At 60.1% G+C, this 14,431-nt stretch overlaps 1 protein-coding gene across 1 annotated transcript; it reads left to right on the top strand.

Annotated features, from left to right (window-relative positions):
* Positions 1-264: 264 nt before the first annotated feature.
* Positions 265-14,051, top strand: LOC144491165 (N-acylglucosamine 2-epimerase-like; the record flags this gene model as incomplete). The annotated part of the gene is made up of 6 exons (XM_078208842.1): positions 265-322; positions 5,840-5,998; positions 8,833-8,908; positions 9,925-10,000; positions 12,582-12,754; positions 13,827-14,051. Coding segments are annotated over exons 2-6 (651 nt in total), but the record flags the coding sequence as incomplete, so codon positions are not given.
* Between the last annotated feature and the right edge of the window lie 380 nt (positions 14,052-14,431).

Below are 14,431 nucleotides of genomic sequence, written 5' to 3'. Positions count from 1 at the left end.
TGTCTCCCAGATGTTGCTCTTGTCTCCACGATCACCCTGCCTGACACACAGGGGGCGGGGCCTGGACCAGGGGCGGGGCCTGGACTAGGGGGCGGGGCCTGGACTAGGGGGCGGGGCCTGGACAAGGGGGCAGGGTCTGGACCAGGGGGCGGGGCACGGACCAGGGGGCGGGGCACGGACAGGGTGGTGGGGCAAGGACCAGGAGGCGGGGCACGGACCAGGGGGCGGGACGAGGCACGGACCAGGGGGCGGGGTGTTGCGACATCCGGGTCTCCGATACGCGGAAGCAAACCGACGTCACCTGCAATACGGAAATAGCAAGGTTTTTTTTCAAAGCTCCCTCCCTATCTCTGTGACCTCCTCCAGCCCCTCCCTATCTCTGTAACCTCCTCCAGCCCCTACACCCTCCCTATCTCTGTGACCTCCTCCAGCCCCTCCCTATCTCTGTAACCTCCTCCAGCCCCTACACCCTCCCTATCTCTGTAACCTCCTCCAGCCCCTCCCTATCTCTCTAACCTCCTCCAGCCGCTACACCCCTCCCTATCTCTGTGACCTCCTCCAGCCCCTCCCTATCTCTGTAACCTCCTCCAGCCCCTACACCCTCCCTATCTCTGTAACCTCCTCCAGCCCCTCCCTATCTCTGTAACCTCTTCCAGCCCCTCCCTATCTCTGTAACCTCTTCCAGCCCCTCCCTATCTCTGTAACCCCCTCCACCCCATCTCTGTAACCCCCATCTCTGTAACCCCCTCCACCCCATCTCTGTAACCTCTTCCAGCCCCTCCCTATCTCTGTAACCCCCTCCACCCCATCTCAGTAACCCCCATCTCTGTAACCCCCTCCACCCCATCTCTGTAACCCCCATTTCTGTAACCCCCTCCACCCCATCTCTGTAACCTCTTCCAGCCCCTCCCTATCTCTGTAACCCCCTCCACCCCATCTCTGTAACCCCCATCTCTGTAACCCCCTCCACCCCATCTCTGTAACCCCCTCCACCCCATCTCTGTAACCCCCTCCACCCCATCTCTGTAACCCCCTCCACCCCATCTCTGTAACCCCCTCCACCCCATCTCTGTAACCCCCATTTCTGTAACCCCCTCCACCCCATCTCTGTAACTCCCTTCACCCATCTCTGTAACCCCCATCTCTGTAACCCCCTCCACCCCATCTCTGTAACCCCCTCCACCCCATCTCTGGAACCCCCTCCACCCCATCTCTGGAACCCCCTCCACCCCATCTCTGGAACCCCCTCCACCCCATCTCTGGAACCCCCTCCACCCCATCTCTGTAACCCCCATCTCTGTAACCCCCTCCACCCCATCTCTGTAACCCCCTCCACCCCATCTCTGTAACCCCCTCCACCCCATCTCTGTAACCCCCATCTCTGTAACCCCCTCCACCCCATCTCTGTAACCCCCTCCACCCCATCTCTGTAACCCCCTCCACCCCATCTCTGTAACCCCCTCCACCCCATCTCTGTAACCCCCTCCACCCCATCTCTGTAACCCCCTCCACCCCATCTCTGTAACCCCCTCCACCCCATCTCTGTACACCCCATCTCTGTAACCCCCTCCACCCCATCTCTGTACACCCCATCTCTGTAACCCCCATCTCTGTAACCCCCTCCACCCCATCTCTGTAACCCCCTCCACCCCATCTCTGTAACCCCCTCCACCCCATCTCTGTAACCCCCTCCACCCCATCTCTGTAACCCCCTCCACCCCATCTCTGTAACCCCCTCCACCCCATCTCTGTAACCCCCTCCACCCCATCTCTGTAACCCCCTCCACCCCATCTCTGTAACCCCCTCCACCCAATCTCTGTAACCCCCTCCACCCCAATCTCTGTAACCCCCTCCACCCCAATCTCTGTAACCCCCTCCACCCCAATCTCTGTAACCCCCTCCACCCCAATCTCTGTAACCCCCTCCACCCCAATCTCTGTAACCCCCTCCACCCCAATCTCTGTAACCCCCTCCACCGCAATCTCTGTAACCCCCTCCACCCCAATCTCTGTAACCCCCTCCACCCCAATCTCTGTAACCCCCTCCACCCCAATCTCTGTAACCCCCTCCACCCCAATCTCTGTAACCCCCTCCACCCCAATCTCTGTAACCCCCTCCACCCCAATCTCTGTAAACCCCTCCACCCCAATCTCTGTAACCCCCTCCACCCCAATCTCTGTAACCCCCTCCACCCCAATCTCTGTAACCCCCTCCACCCCAATCTCTGTAACCCCCTCCACCCCAATCTCTGTAACCCCCTCCACCCCAATCTCTGTAACCCCCTCCACCCCAATCTCTGTAACCCCCTCCACCCCAATCTCTGTAACCCCCTCCACCCCAATCTCTGTAACCCCCTCCACCCCAATCTCTGTAACCCCCTCCACCCCAATCCCTGTAACCCCCTCCACCCCAATCCCTGTAACCCCCTCCACCCCAATCTCTGTAACCCCCTCCACCCCAATCTCTGTAACCCCCTCCACCCCAATCTCTGTAACCCCCTCCACCCCAATCTCTGTAACCCCCTCCACCCCAATCTCTGTAACCCCCTCCACCCCAATCTCTGTAACCCCCTCCACCCCAATCTCTGTAACCCCCTCCACCCCAATCTCTGTAACCCCCTCCACCCCAATCTCTGTAACCCCCTCCACCCCAATCTCTGTAACCCCCTCCACCCCAATCTCTGTAACCCCCTCCACCCCAATCTCTGTAACCCCCTCCACCCCAATCTCTGTAACCCCCTCCACCCCAATCTCTGTAACCCCCTCCACCCCAATCTCTGTAACCCCCTCCACCCCAATCTCTGTAACCCCCTCCACCCCAATCTCTGTAACCCCCTCCACCCCAATCTCTGTAACCCCCTCCACCCCAATCTCTGTAACCCCCTCCACCCCAATCTCTGTAACCCCCTCCACCCCAATCTCTGTAACCCCCTCCACCCCAATCTCTGTAACCCCCTCCACCCCAATCTCTGTAACCCCCTCCACCCCAATCTCTGTAACCCCCTCCACCCCAATCTCTGTAACCCCCTCCACCCCAATCTCTGTAACCCCCTCCACCCCAATCTCTGTAACCCCCTCCACCCCAATCTCTGTAACCCCCTCCACCCCAATCTCTGTAACCCCCTCCACCCCAATCTCTGTAACCCCCTCCACCCCAATCTCTGTAACCCCCTCCACCCCAATCTCTGTAACCCCCTCCACCCCAATCTCTGTAACCCCCTCCACCCCAATCTCTGTAACCCCCTCCACCCCAATCTCTGTAACCCCCATCTCTGTAACCCCCTCCACCCCATCTCTGGAACCCCCTCCACCCCATCTCTGGAACCCCCATTTCTGTAACCCCCTCCACCCCATCTCTGTAACCCCCTCCACCCCATCTCTGTAACCCCCTCCACCCCATCTCTGTAACCCCCTCCACCCATCTCTGTAACGCCCATCTCTGTAACCCCCTCCACCCCATCTCTGTAACCCCCTCCACCCCATCTCTGTAACCCCCTCCACCCCATCTCTGTAACCCCCTCCACCCCATCTCTGTAACCCCCTCCACCCCATCTCTGTAACCCCCATCTCTGTAACCCCCTCCACTCCATCTCTGTAACCCCCTCCACCCCATCACTGTAACCCCCATCTCTGTAACCCCCTCCACCCCATCTCTGTAACCCCCTCCACCCCATCTCTGTAACCCCCTCCACCCCATCTCTGTAACCCCCTCCACCCCATCTCTGTAACCCCCTCCACCCCATCTCTGTAACCCCCTCCACCCCATCTCTGTAACCCCCATCTCTGTAACCCCCTCCACCCCATCTCTGTACACCCCATCTCTGTAACCCCCATCTCTGTAACCCCCTCCACCCCATCCCTGTAACCCCCTCCACCCCATCCCTGTAACCCCCTCCACCCCATCCCTGTAACCCCCTCCACCCCATCCCTGTAACCCCCTCCACCCCATCCCTGTAACCCCCTCCACCCCATCTCTGTAACCCCCATCTCTGTACCCCCCTCCACCCCGATCTCTGTAACCCCCTCCACCCCGATCGCTGTAACCCCCTCCACCCCGATCGCTGTAACCCCCTCCACCCCGATCGCTGTAACCCCCTCCACCCCGATCGCTGTAACCCCCTCCACCCCGATCGCTGTAACCCCCTCCACCCCGATCGCTGTAACCCCCTCCACCCCGATCGCTGTAACCCCCTCCACCCCGATCGCTGTAACCCCCTCCACCCCGATCGCTGTAACCCCCTCCACCCCGATCGCTGTAACCCCCTCCACCCCGATCGCTGTAACCCCCTCCACCCCGATCGCTGTAACCCCCTCCACCCCGATCGCTGTAACCCCCTCCACCCCGATCGCTGTAACCCCCTCCACCCCGATCGCTGTAACCCCCTCCACCCCGATCGCTGTAACCCCCTCCACCCCGATCGCTGTAACCCCCTCCACCCCGATCGCTGTAACCCCCTCCACCCCGATCTCTGTAACCCCCTCCACCCCCTACACCCTCCCTATCTCTCTAACCTCCTCGAGCCCCGGCATCCCCACCTCTATCTCTGTAACGTCCTCCAGCCCCTACACTCCCTCCCTATCTCTGTAACCTTCTTCAACCCCTACAACCCTCCCTATCTCTGTAACCTCTCCAGCCCCTGCATCCCCTCCAAATCGGTGTAATCTCCTCCAACCCCAACACCCCCTCCCTATTTCTGTAACCTCCTACACCCCTCCCTATCTTTGTCACCTCCTCCAGCCCCTACACCCCTCCCTATCTCTGTCACCTCCTCCAGCCCCTACACCCCTCCCTATCTTTGTCACCTCCTCCAGCCCCTACACCCCTCCCTATCTCTGTAACCTCCTCCAGCCCCTACACCCCTCCCTATCTCTATAACCTCCTCCAGCCCCTTCACCCCTACCTCTGTAACCTCCTCCAGCCCCTTCATCCCTCCCTATCTCTGTCACCTCCTCCCTCCCTCCCTATTTCTGTCACCTCCTCCCTCCCTCCCTATTTCTGTAACCTCCTCCAGCCCCTACACCCCCTCCGAATCTCCTCCAACCCGTACACCCCCTCCCAATCTCTGTCACCTCCTGCAGCCCCTACTCCCCTCCCATTCTCTGTAACCTCCTCCAGCCCCCACATCCTGTCTCTATCTCTGTTACCTCCTCCAGCCCCAACACCCCTACCTATCTCTGTAATCTCCTCGAGGCCCTACACCCCTCCCTATCTCTGTAATCTCCTCGAGGCCCTAAACCCTTCCCTATCTCTGTAATCTCCTCCAGCCCCTACGCCCTTCCCTATCTCTGTAATCTCCTCCAGCCCCTACGCCCTTCCCTATCTCTGTAATCTCCTCCAGCCCCTACGCCCTTCCATATCTCTGTAACCTCCTCCAGCCCTGATGTCCCCTCCCTATCTCTGTATCTTTGTATCCTCCTCCAGCCCCGCCGACCCCTCCCTGTCTCCGTAATGCCCCCCCCCCCGTCCGTCTGTCCGTCAGCACCCTGCATATCTGCAACCTCTTACGACCCTCTGAGATCTCCACGCTCCTCCAATTCCGGTCTCTTGAGCATCCTTCGAATCCGCCATTGGTGGCCATGCCTTTAGCTGCCTGGGGAGGGGTCCCTAAGATCGTAAATTCCCTCTTTCATCCTCCCCCCGTCCATCCATCTCTGCCCCCGTGCTGGCTTGATCTTGTGTCCCTGCCTCAGGGATGGCCCCACCTGACCTCACACCCTCCCCCCGACTTCCCTCACCCCCTCCTCCACTCCCTCCATCGAACCCCCCTTTCCCTCTCGCTTTGTTGTTCCCTTTCTAACAGTCTCTCTCTCTCGTTCCCTCTTTCTCCCCCTCATGCAGTCCTGCTTCGACCCCACTTTGTCCCGGAAGCTTCCATGGTCAGGAGGTTGGCTGAGCGATGTCGCGTGAGGAGTGTGAAGAGTTCCGGAGGACGATTCGGGAGGAGCTGGATCTCACTCTCCAGTTCTGGCTGAAACATTCACACGACCAGGAGTTGGGGTGAGCAGCCATTGGCTTCAGCCCGTATCGGGGGGCAAAGACCATTCAGGGCTCACAATATGGACTGACCCCAACTGCAGTGCCGAGGGAGCGCCGCGCTGCGGAGGGGTTGGTGTCGAGGGCGTGCCGCGCACAGTCGCATTGGTGACGAGGGAGCGCCGCGGACGGGTCGGTGACGAGGGGGCGCCGGGCGGGTCGGTGCCGGGGGGAGCTGGACGGGTCAGTGCTGTTGTGGGAAATTTACCACCGGGGTCAGACTTGGAGGTTCAATAATAGTTTTATTTCGGACACGAAGCTTCGGGGACAAAGCACTGGTTCTCCGCAGTACTTGGCAGCTACCTTCTCAATAATACAATAGCAGTTGATCATTTTTATACCTTTCAGACAATCGGTAGTCCGGACATTAGCCGTTTAACACACCGTTATAGTTGAGTAGACAGATCATGGTGATCGATAGTTAACACATCGTTACAATCAGACAGGTACAGACATGGGCAGTTAACACAGCATTGTTGATAGAATGGATACATTTCCTCTATCAATGACTGGTTTTGATCCATCCATTCAGTGATTGATTGGTTTTGTTGCAATTATGTATTTATGTTCCCATCTGGGGCTGATCTTTATTATCAGACTTATTGTTCTGGGTCTGCCCTTATCTTTAAAGTGCCTCAAGCTCTGACTAGCTTCCTGCAGCATTTCGGTTCCTGCATGTTTTAACTTTAAGGAACTTGTCTGTGCTAAAAGCCAGTGACTGTTCAATGTCTCTTCCCAGGTAACCATTTTGTGTGCCACGTAACCATTTCTTTAATTTCCCCACTACATTCCCCTCTTTTGGTCAGGATTATGATTTTAATAATCCCCAGACCAACAGCTGCATCTTCACATGTAGAGGTCGATCTTCTTTCCTTTTTTTGCTTCTTCTGGCATCTTCAGGGGTTTCCATCATGGGTTCTTCCTCGATGGTTACACTGGCTCCTGGCACAATTCGTGTCACCATTATTTTACAACAGACATTAAGGCATCCAACAACTAGACAACAGACAATTACAATTGAAATGAGTATGATCAGTCCATGTAGTAAATATGATCCCCAGGATCCACCCACTCGCCATTCCAGTCAGCTACTTCCTTTCTTGGGTCCCTGTCTGAAGTTATCAAGTTGTTCTCTGATGTTATTAATGACTTGGGTAATGTTATAGGATTCGTCCGATGATTGTACACACTACCCCTTGTTGTGCTAGCTGGTAGTCCACTGCGTATCGTGTCTGCTGTGCATAGAATCTCAATTCCGCCATTTCCTGGTTGACAGCCTCCAGTGCTTTTGAAGTGCTGTTTCCCAGGACTGTTCGTCCACCAACAATATGATTCCTATTCTTTGCACTAATCACTCCTGCCACCCCCCCCCCCCCACAGAGATAGGGCTCCAAGGAACCCGTATCCCAGTGAGGATCCTATTGTACCTGGGGTTTCCCAATCAGCACAGAATTCTTTGCTAATAGCCCGAGTTACTATTCTCCGAATGCACCCCTTCTGAGGGCACGGAACAGTCAGTGGTCCGATTGTTCCTACCGCAAAACGGTTTGGGAGGTTTGGTGTTTCTGTCGTGTAGGTACCATTGAAGAGGAACACATATCCCCTCTTAGCCCGGTAACATTTAGTGTCCCGATTATGAGTTTGTTCATACTGCCAATTGTTCAGTTTACTTGACTCCCCGTTTGATCCCACCACCTGGTAAGTATCAAATGGGTATGTCCATTTGTCTGAGCTTATGTGAGTTCCATTACACTGTCCACAAATGAGCTGTCTCCCCGCGGTTATATTCAGACATTTCTGTTCATCACAAGTGCAAGTAAACTGCCCCTTGTTAACCCGACAATGTTGACGGACGCACTGCGTTTGCACGCAGGAATCATTCTTAGGGACCAAGGCATAGGCACATCCCCATCCCTGCCCCGTGAAACAAAGCGGATAGCTTGCAGTATCTGAACAAACTTTTCCTCCCACCTGTTGGAACCCCCTGCACACAGGATCTGTGGGGTTCACAAGTCCCACACATCTCCCCTGTAAACCTCTTTTATATTTGCCAATTTGTCCCTTACAGGGTGTATCTGATGTGTCTACAGTATATAAGTCATGAGGGGTCCACCCAGGGGTGGCTACAAATAGGGCTTCTACAGATTGTGCTAACGGGTAACATACAGTTTGATTCCCGTGTAAGTGTATATGAGCTTTGTAAAATAGGTTATCCTCCAATCCAGTCAAGTTTACAGTCGCGACAACGGAAAGTAATAGTTACATACGCGATTTCATACATGTCCGCAACGAGCAAGTATCAATCCTAATACTGTAAGTTATACAATTTTCAAACGTTATACTGTCAACCCGAACGCACCAGTTGCTCTTGCTTGCAGTCTTTGCCTGTGTTGGGGAAAGCAATCGGGTCACTTAAAGTCATCCATTCATTTCTTTGTACAATTTCAGCTGGGTCCAATGTTTCCAGACACCTTTCACTCTTATGTCTAGACAGGCACAGGTGTCTCCACTAATTATAACTTCATACGGCCCATTCCACGTTGGGGGCCGCGGCAGGGGGGGTATCTTTCGATGAGATGTTAAACCGAAACTCTCTGTTGGATATCAATGATTCCTCAATCATATTACCGTTTGTGGGATCTTGCTGTGCTCTATTTGGCTGCTGCCACGTGAGGAAGTGCCTCGCTGCTTGGGGGAGGCAGGGAATGTCCTGTGGGGGTGAAAGCCCCGATTACTGTGCTGAGAGATGACCCTTGCCCTTGGCTGGCCATTCGGCCCTGATTGAGTTTCTGTTCCAGGGGATTTTTCACCTGTCTGGGTCGGGATGGGACGATCTACGATGACCTCAAATACATCTGGCTGCAAGGCAGGCAGGTTAGTGAATAAACTAGCGAAACCCGACCTTAACTAATCTCTACACCACCCTCTGTAAACCTCCGCGAACCAAACCCTCTGCTGTCCCGAGTAACAACTCCCACTGAGACACCCCTCATTCATCACCCACCCTGAGCCTAGTGACCCCCCCATCTCTGTGACCCCCCCTCCCTGTCTCTGTGACCCCCCCTCCCTGTCTCTGTGACCCCCCCTCCCTGTCTCTGTGACCCCCCCTCCCTGTCTCTGTGACCCCCCCCTCCCTGTCTCTGTGACCCCCCCCTCCCTGTCTCTGTGACCCCCCCCTCCCTGTCTCTGTGACTCCCCCTCCCTGTCTCTGTGACCCCCCCTCCCTGTCTCTGTGACCCCCCCCCTGTCTCTGTGACCCCCCCTCCCTGTCTCTGTGACCCCCCTCCCTGTCTCTGTGACCCCCCTCCCTGTCTCTGTGACCCCCCCTCCCTGTCTCTGTGACCCCCCCTCCCTGTCTCTGTGACCCCCCCTCCCTGTCTCTGTGACCCCCCCTCCCTGTCTCTGTGACCCCCCCTCCCTGTCTCTGTGACCCCCCCTCCCTGTCTCTGTGACCCCCCCCTCCCTGTCTCTGTGACCCCCCCCTCCCTGTCTCTGTGACCCCCCCCCTCCCTGTCTCTGTGACCCCCCCTCCCTGTCTCTGTGACCCCCCCTCCCTGTCTCTGTGACCCCCCCCCTCCCTGTCTCTGTGACCCCCCCCCTCCCTGTCTCTGTGACCCCCCCCTCCCTGTCTCTGTGACCCCCCCCTCCCTGTCTCTGTGACCCCCCCTCCCTGTCTCTGTGACCCCCAATTTGGGTCTCTTGAGCATCCACTGATTCCCATCGCTCCGCCATTGGCGGCCGTGCCTTCAGCTTCGGGGTGGTCCTTCCCTCCCTTCCCCTCTCGCTTGGATGTTGTTCCTGCGATCTGCGGCTATACAAATGCAGTCTGTGGACTGGGGTGATGTTGTTCAGATTGTTTCTCTACCTGACCTTTCACCTCTTGCCCCCAGGTCTGGATGTATTGCCGTTTATACAGAACGATGGAGCGATTTCACCGCCCCGAGCTGCTGGAGGCGGCTCTCGCTGGTAACTCCTTCCCGCCCTCCGCTTCCCGCCCTCCGCTTCCCGCCCTCCGCTTCCCGCCCTCCGCTTCCCGCCCTCCGCTTCCCGCCCTCCGCTTCCCGCCCTCCGCTTCCCGCCCTCCGCTTCCCGCCCTCCGCTTCCCGCCCTCCGCTTCCCGCCCTCCGCTTCCCGCCCTCCGCTTCCCGCCCTCCGCTTCCCGCCCTCCGCTTCCCGCCCTCCGCTTCCCGCCCTCCGCTTCCCGCCCTCCGCTTCCCGCCCTCCGCTTCCCGCCCTCCGCTTCCCGCCCTCCGCTTCCCGCCCTCCCCTTCCCGCCCTCCCCTTCCCGCCCTCCCCTTCCCGCCCTCCCCTTCCCGCCCTCCCCTTCCCGCCCTCCTGTCATCCTCACAACTTCTTCATTACCTCATCGCAACACCCCACCCCACGCCCCCCCCCCCCCCCCCCCCCACAGTGCGGCGCTCCCTCAGCACTGACCCTCCCACAGTGCGGCGCTCCCTCAGCACTGACCCTCCCACAGTGCGGCGCTCCCTCGGCGCCGACCCTCCCACAGTGCGGCGCTCCCTCAGCGCTGACCCTCCCACAGTGCGGCGCTCCCTCAGCGCTGACCCTCCCACAGTGCGGCGCTCCCTCAGCACAGACCCTCCCACAGTGCGGCGCTCCCTCAGCACCGACCCTCCCACAGTGCGGCGCTCCCTCAGCACTGACCCTCCCACAGTGCGGCGCTCCCTCGGCGCCGACCCTCCCACGGTAGGCGCTCCCTCAGCGCTGACCCTCCCACAGTGCGGCGCTCCCTCAGCACTGACCCTCCCTCAGCACTGACCCTCCCACAGTGCAGCGCTCCCTCAGCACTGACCCACCCGCAGTGCGGCGCTCCCTCGGCACTGACCCTCCTGCCGTGCTGCGCCTCCTCGGCACTGACCCTCCCACAGTGCGGCGCTCCCTCAGCACTGACCCTCCCACAGTGCGGCGCTCCCTCAGCACTGACCCTCCCACAGTGCGGCGCTCCCTCAGCACTGACCCTCCCACAGTGCGGCGCTCCCTCAGCACTGACCCTCCCACAGTGCGGCGCTCCCTCAGCACTGACCCTCCCACAGTGCGGCGCTCCCTCAGCACTGACCCTCCCACAGTGCGGCGCTCCCTCAGCACTGACCCTCCCACAGTGCGGCGCTCCCTCAGCACTGACCCTCCCACAGTGCGGCGCTCCCTCAGCACTGACCCTCCCACAGTGCGGCGCTCCCTCAGCACTGACCCTCCCACAGTGCGGCGCTCCCTCAGCACTGACCCTCCCACAGTGCGGCGCTCCCTCAGCACTGACCCTCCCACAGTGCGGCGCTCCCTCAGCACTGACCCTCCCACAGTGCGGCGCTCCCTCAGCACTGACCCTCCCACAGTGCGGCGCTCCCTCAGCACTGACCCTCCCACAGTGCGGCGCTCCCTCAGCACTGACCCTCCCACAGTGCGGCGCTCCCTCAGCACTGACCCTCCCACAGTGCACTGCTCCCTCAGCACTGACCCTCCCACAGTGCGGCGCTCCCTCAGCACTGACCCTCCCACAGTGCGGCACTCCCTCAGCACTGACCCTCCCACAGTGCAGCCCTCCTTCAGCACTGACCCTCCCACAGTGCGGCGCTCCCTCGGCGCCGAGCCCCCCCTCCCTCCCCCCCCTCCCCCGCGCAACCTGTTTATCACTTTGCAGCTCTGTGTCCTCCCCACAGCTTACTTTCTCACTGAGCTTTGTTTTGTCAGCAGAGTAACGTATCCACGTCATTCTTACTGATTGCACTTGGCAGAAACCCCAGCACTGGACTAGTCCCTGCCTGACAATTTGGGAATGCCCCATTTCCCCGCACTCTCTCTGCCCGCTAACCAATCTCTGCGCTTGCTGACGTATTACCCCAAATTCACGAGCCTGTACTTTGACGAATAACCTTGTTCGGTCGGCACCTTGTTGAGATTTTGCCTTTTGGAAATCTGGGTGCACCACATCTACTGGTTCCCCTGTATCGAGTCATAGAGCATGGAAACAGGCCCTTCGGCCCCAGTGGTCCATGCTGCCCTCCCCAGCCAGGCCCGATCGCTCGCGTTTGGCCCACGCACCTCTAATCCTTTCCAATCCATGTACTCATCCAAATACTTTCTAAATGTTGCTATTGAACCTGTCTGAGCCACCTACTCTGGCAGCTCATTCCACATTCGCACCACCCTCTACGTGAAGAAGTCGCCCCTCGGGTCCCTTTGCAATCTTTCCCCTCTCACCTTTAACCTCTGCCCTCTAGTTTTCAATTCCCCTCCCCTGGGGAAAGACTCTGTGTGTCCATCCTATCTCTGCCCCTCGTGATTTTATACACCTCAGTCAGGTCACTCCTCATTCTCCGACACTCCAAGGAATAATGTCCCAGCCTGGCCAACCTCTCCCTGTAACTCAGGCCCCACTAGTCCTGGGAACACCCTCGTGAATCTTCTCTGCACTCTTTCCAGTTTATTGATGTCTTTCCGATAACAGGGTGACCAAAACCGGACACAATACTTGCCCTCCCATTACATCCTTCCTTAGTCTCTCTGCTTTTTTTGGGGGGGACTCACCCAGGTGGAGAATTCCTAATCCGCCACGCTGCCGTTTCACCGGGATCCCGGAAACAAGCCCTGGTGGTCACACGGGACGGGAAGCCAGTCAAGGTCCAGCGGACGATCTTCAGTGAGTGTTTTCACACCATGGCGATGAACGAGCTGTGGCGGGTCACCGGTGACAGCAAGTACCAGGTCAGGCATTCTGAGAGACGACAAGGCCCCGCGGCGCGGGGAGGGGGGAAGGGCCCCGCAGCGCGGGGAGGGGGTAAGGGCCCCGCGGCGCGGGGAGGGGGTAAGGGCCCCACGGCGCGGGGAGGGGGTAAGGGCCCCGCGGCGCGGGGATGCGGGGGAGGGCCCCATGGTGCGGGGAGGGGGGAAGGGCCCCGCGGCGCGGGGACGCTGGGGAGGGGGGAAGGGCCCCACGGCGCGGGGAGGGGGGAAGGGCCCCGCGGCGCGGGGAGGGGGGAAGGGCCCCTCGGCGCGGAGAGGGGGGAAGGGCCCCTCGGCGCGGGGAGGGGGGAAGGGCCCCTCGGCGCGGGGAGGGGGGAAGGGCCCCTCGGCGCGGGGAGGGGGGAAGGGCCCCTCGGCGCGGGGAGGGGGGAAGGGCCCCTCGGCGCGGGGAGGGGGGAAGGGCCCCTCGGCGCGGGGAGGGGGGAAGGGCCCCTCGGCGCGGGGAGGGGGGAAGGGCCCCTCGGCGCGGGGAGGGGGGAAGGGCCCCTCGGCGCGGGGAGGGGGGAAGGGCCCCTCGGCGCGGGGAGGGGGGGAAGGGCCCCTCGGCGCGGGGAGGGGGGAAGGGCCCCTCGGCGCGGGGAGGGGGAAGGGCCCCTCGGCGCGGGGAGGGGGGAAGGGCCCCTCGGCGCGGGGAGGGGGGAAGGGCCCCTCGGCGCGGGGAGGGGGGAAGGGCCCCTCGGCGCGGGGAGGGGGGAAGGGCCCCTCGGCGCGGGGAGGGGGGAAGGGCCCCGCGGCGCGGGGAGGGGGGAAGGGCCCCGCGGCGCGGGGACGCTGGGGAGGGGGGAAGGGCCCCACGGCGCGGGGAGGGGGGAAGGGCCCCACGGCGCGGGGAGGGGGGGAAGGGCCGCGCGGGGAGGGGGGAAGGGCCCCGCGGGGAGGGGGGGGGGGGGAAGGGCCCCACGGCGCGGGGACGCCGGGGGAGGGGGGAAGGGCCCCACGGCACGGCGATACGGGGGGTGGCGGGGTGGGGGAGGGGCGCGGAGTGTGGTCAGGGTGCAAGGTGCTGATGTTCTAAATTGTTCCCCTCACTCAGAGGGAAGCGAAGGAGATGATGCAGCAGGTGACCCGATGGGTGCACGAGGACCCCGCCGGTCTGGGCCGTCCTCAGCTGTCCGGCGCCGGGGAGGTTAACTCCATGGCCGTACCCATGATGCTGCTGTGCTTGATTGACCAACTGGAGGAGGATGACCCGGAAATGTGTCGGGAATATCAGGAGCTGGGAGCCTGGAGCGTCCGGAAGATTCTGCAGCATCTCCAGGTAAGGTAGTGCCAAAACCCTGCAGGAAGAGGCCATTCGGTCATTCTAACGATACTGGCTCTGTGAAAGAAGTTTCCAATTAATCCCCGAATCCCGCTCGCTCCCCCGTCTCTCTGTGAATTTTCCCCCTCCCAGTGTTTCTCCCCCTCTCTGAGGGTGAATCTGCTCCCACCGCCCTCTCAGGCAGCGCCTTCCAGATCACAACAACTCGCCGTGTCAGTAAAATTCTCCCCATCTTTCCCCCGCCTCTGGTTCATTTACCGATTCTCTTCACACTGTGTCTCCCCTCCCTCGCTCTCTGGTTCCCCACCCTCCTGACGCTGGGAAACACTTTCTCCTCATTCACTCGATCGAGACCCCCTCGCGATAGTGACTGCCTC

This window comes from Mustelus asterias, unplaced genomic scaffold (genome assembly GCF_964213995.1).
Source record: "Mustelus asterias unplaced genomic scaffold, sMusAst1.hap1.1 HAP1_SCAFFOLD_4608, whole genome shotgun sequence".
Taxonomy (NCBI): domain Eukaryota; kingdom Metazoa; phylum Chordata; class Chondrichthyes; order Carcharhiniformes; family Triakidae; genus Mustelus; species Mustelus asterias.
This window is presented reverse-complemented; position numbering and strand designations above follow the sequence as displayed.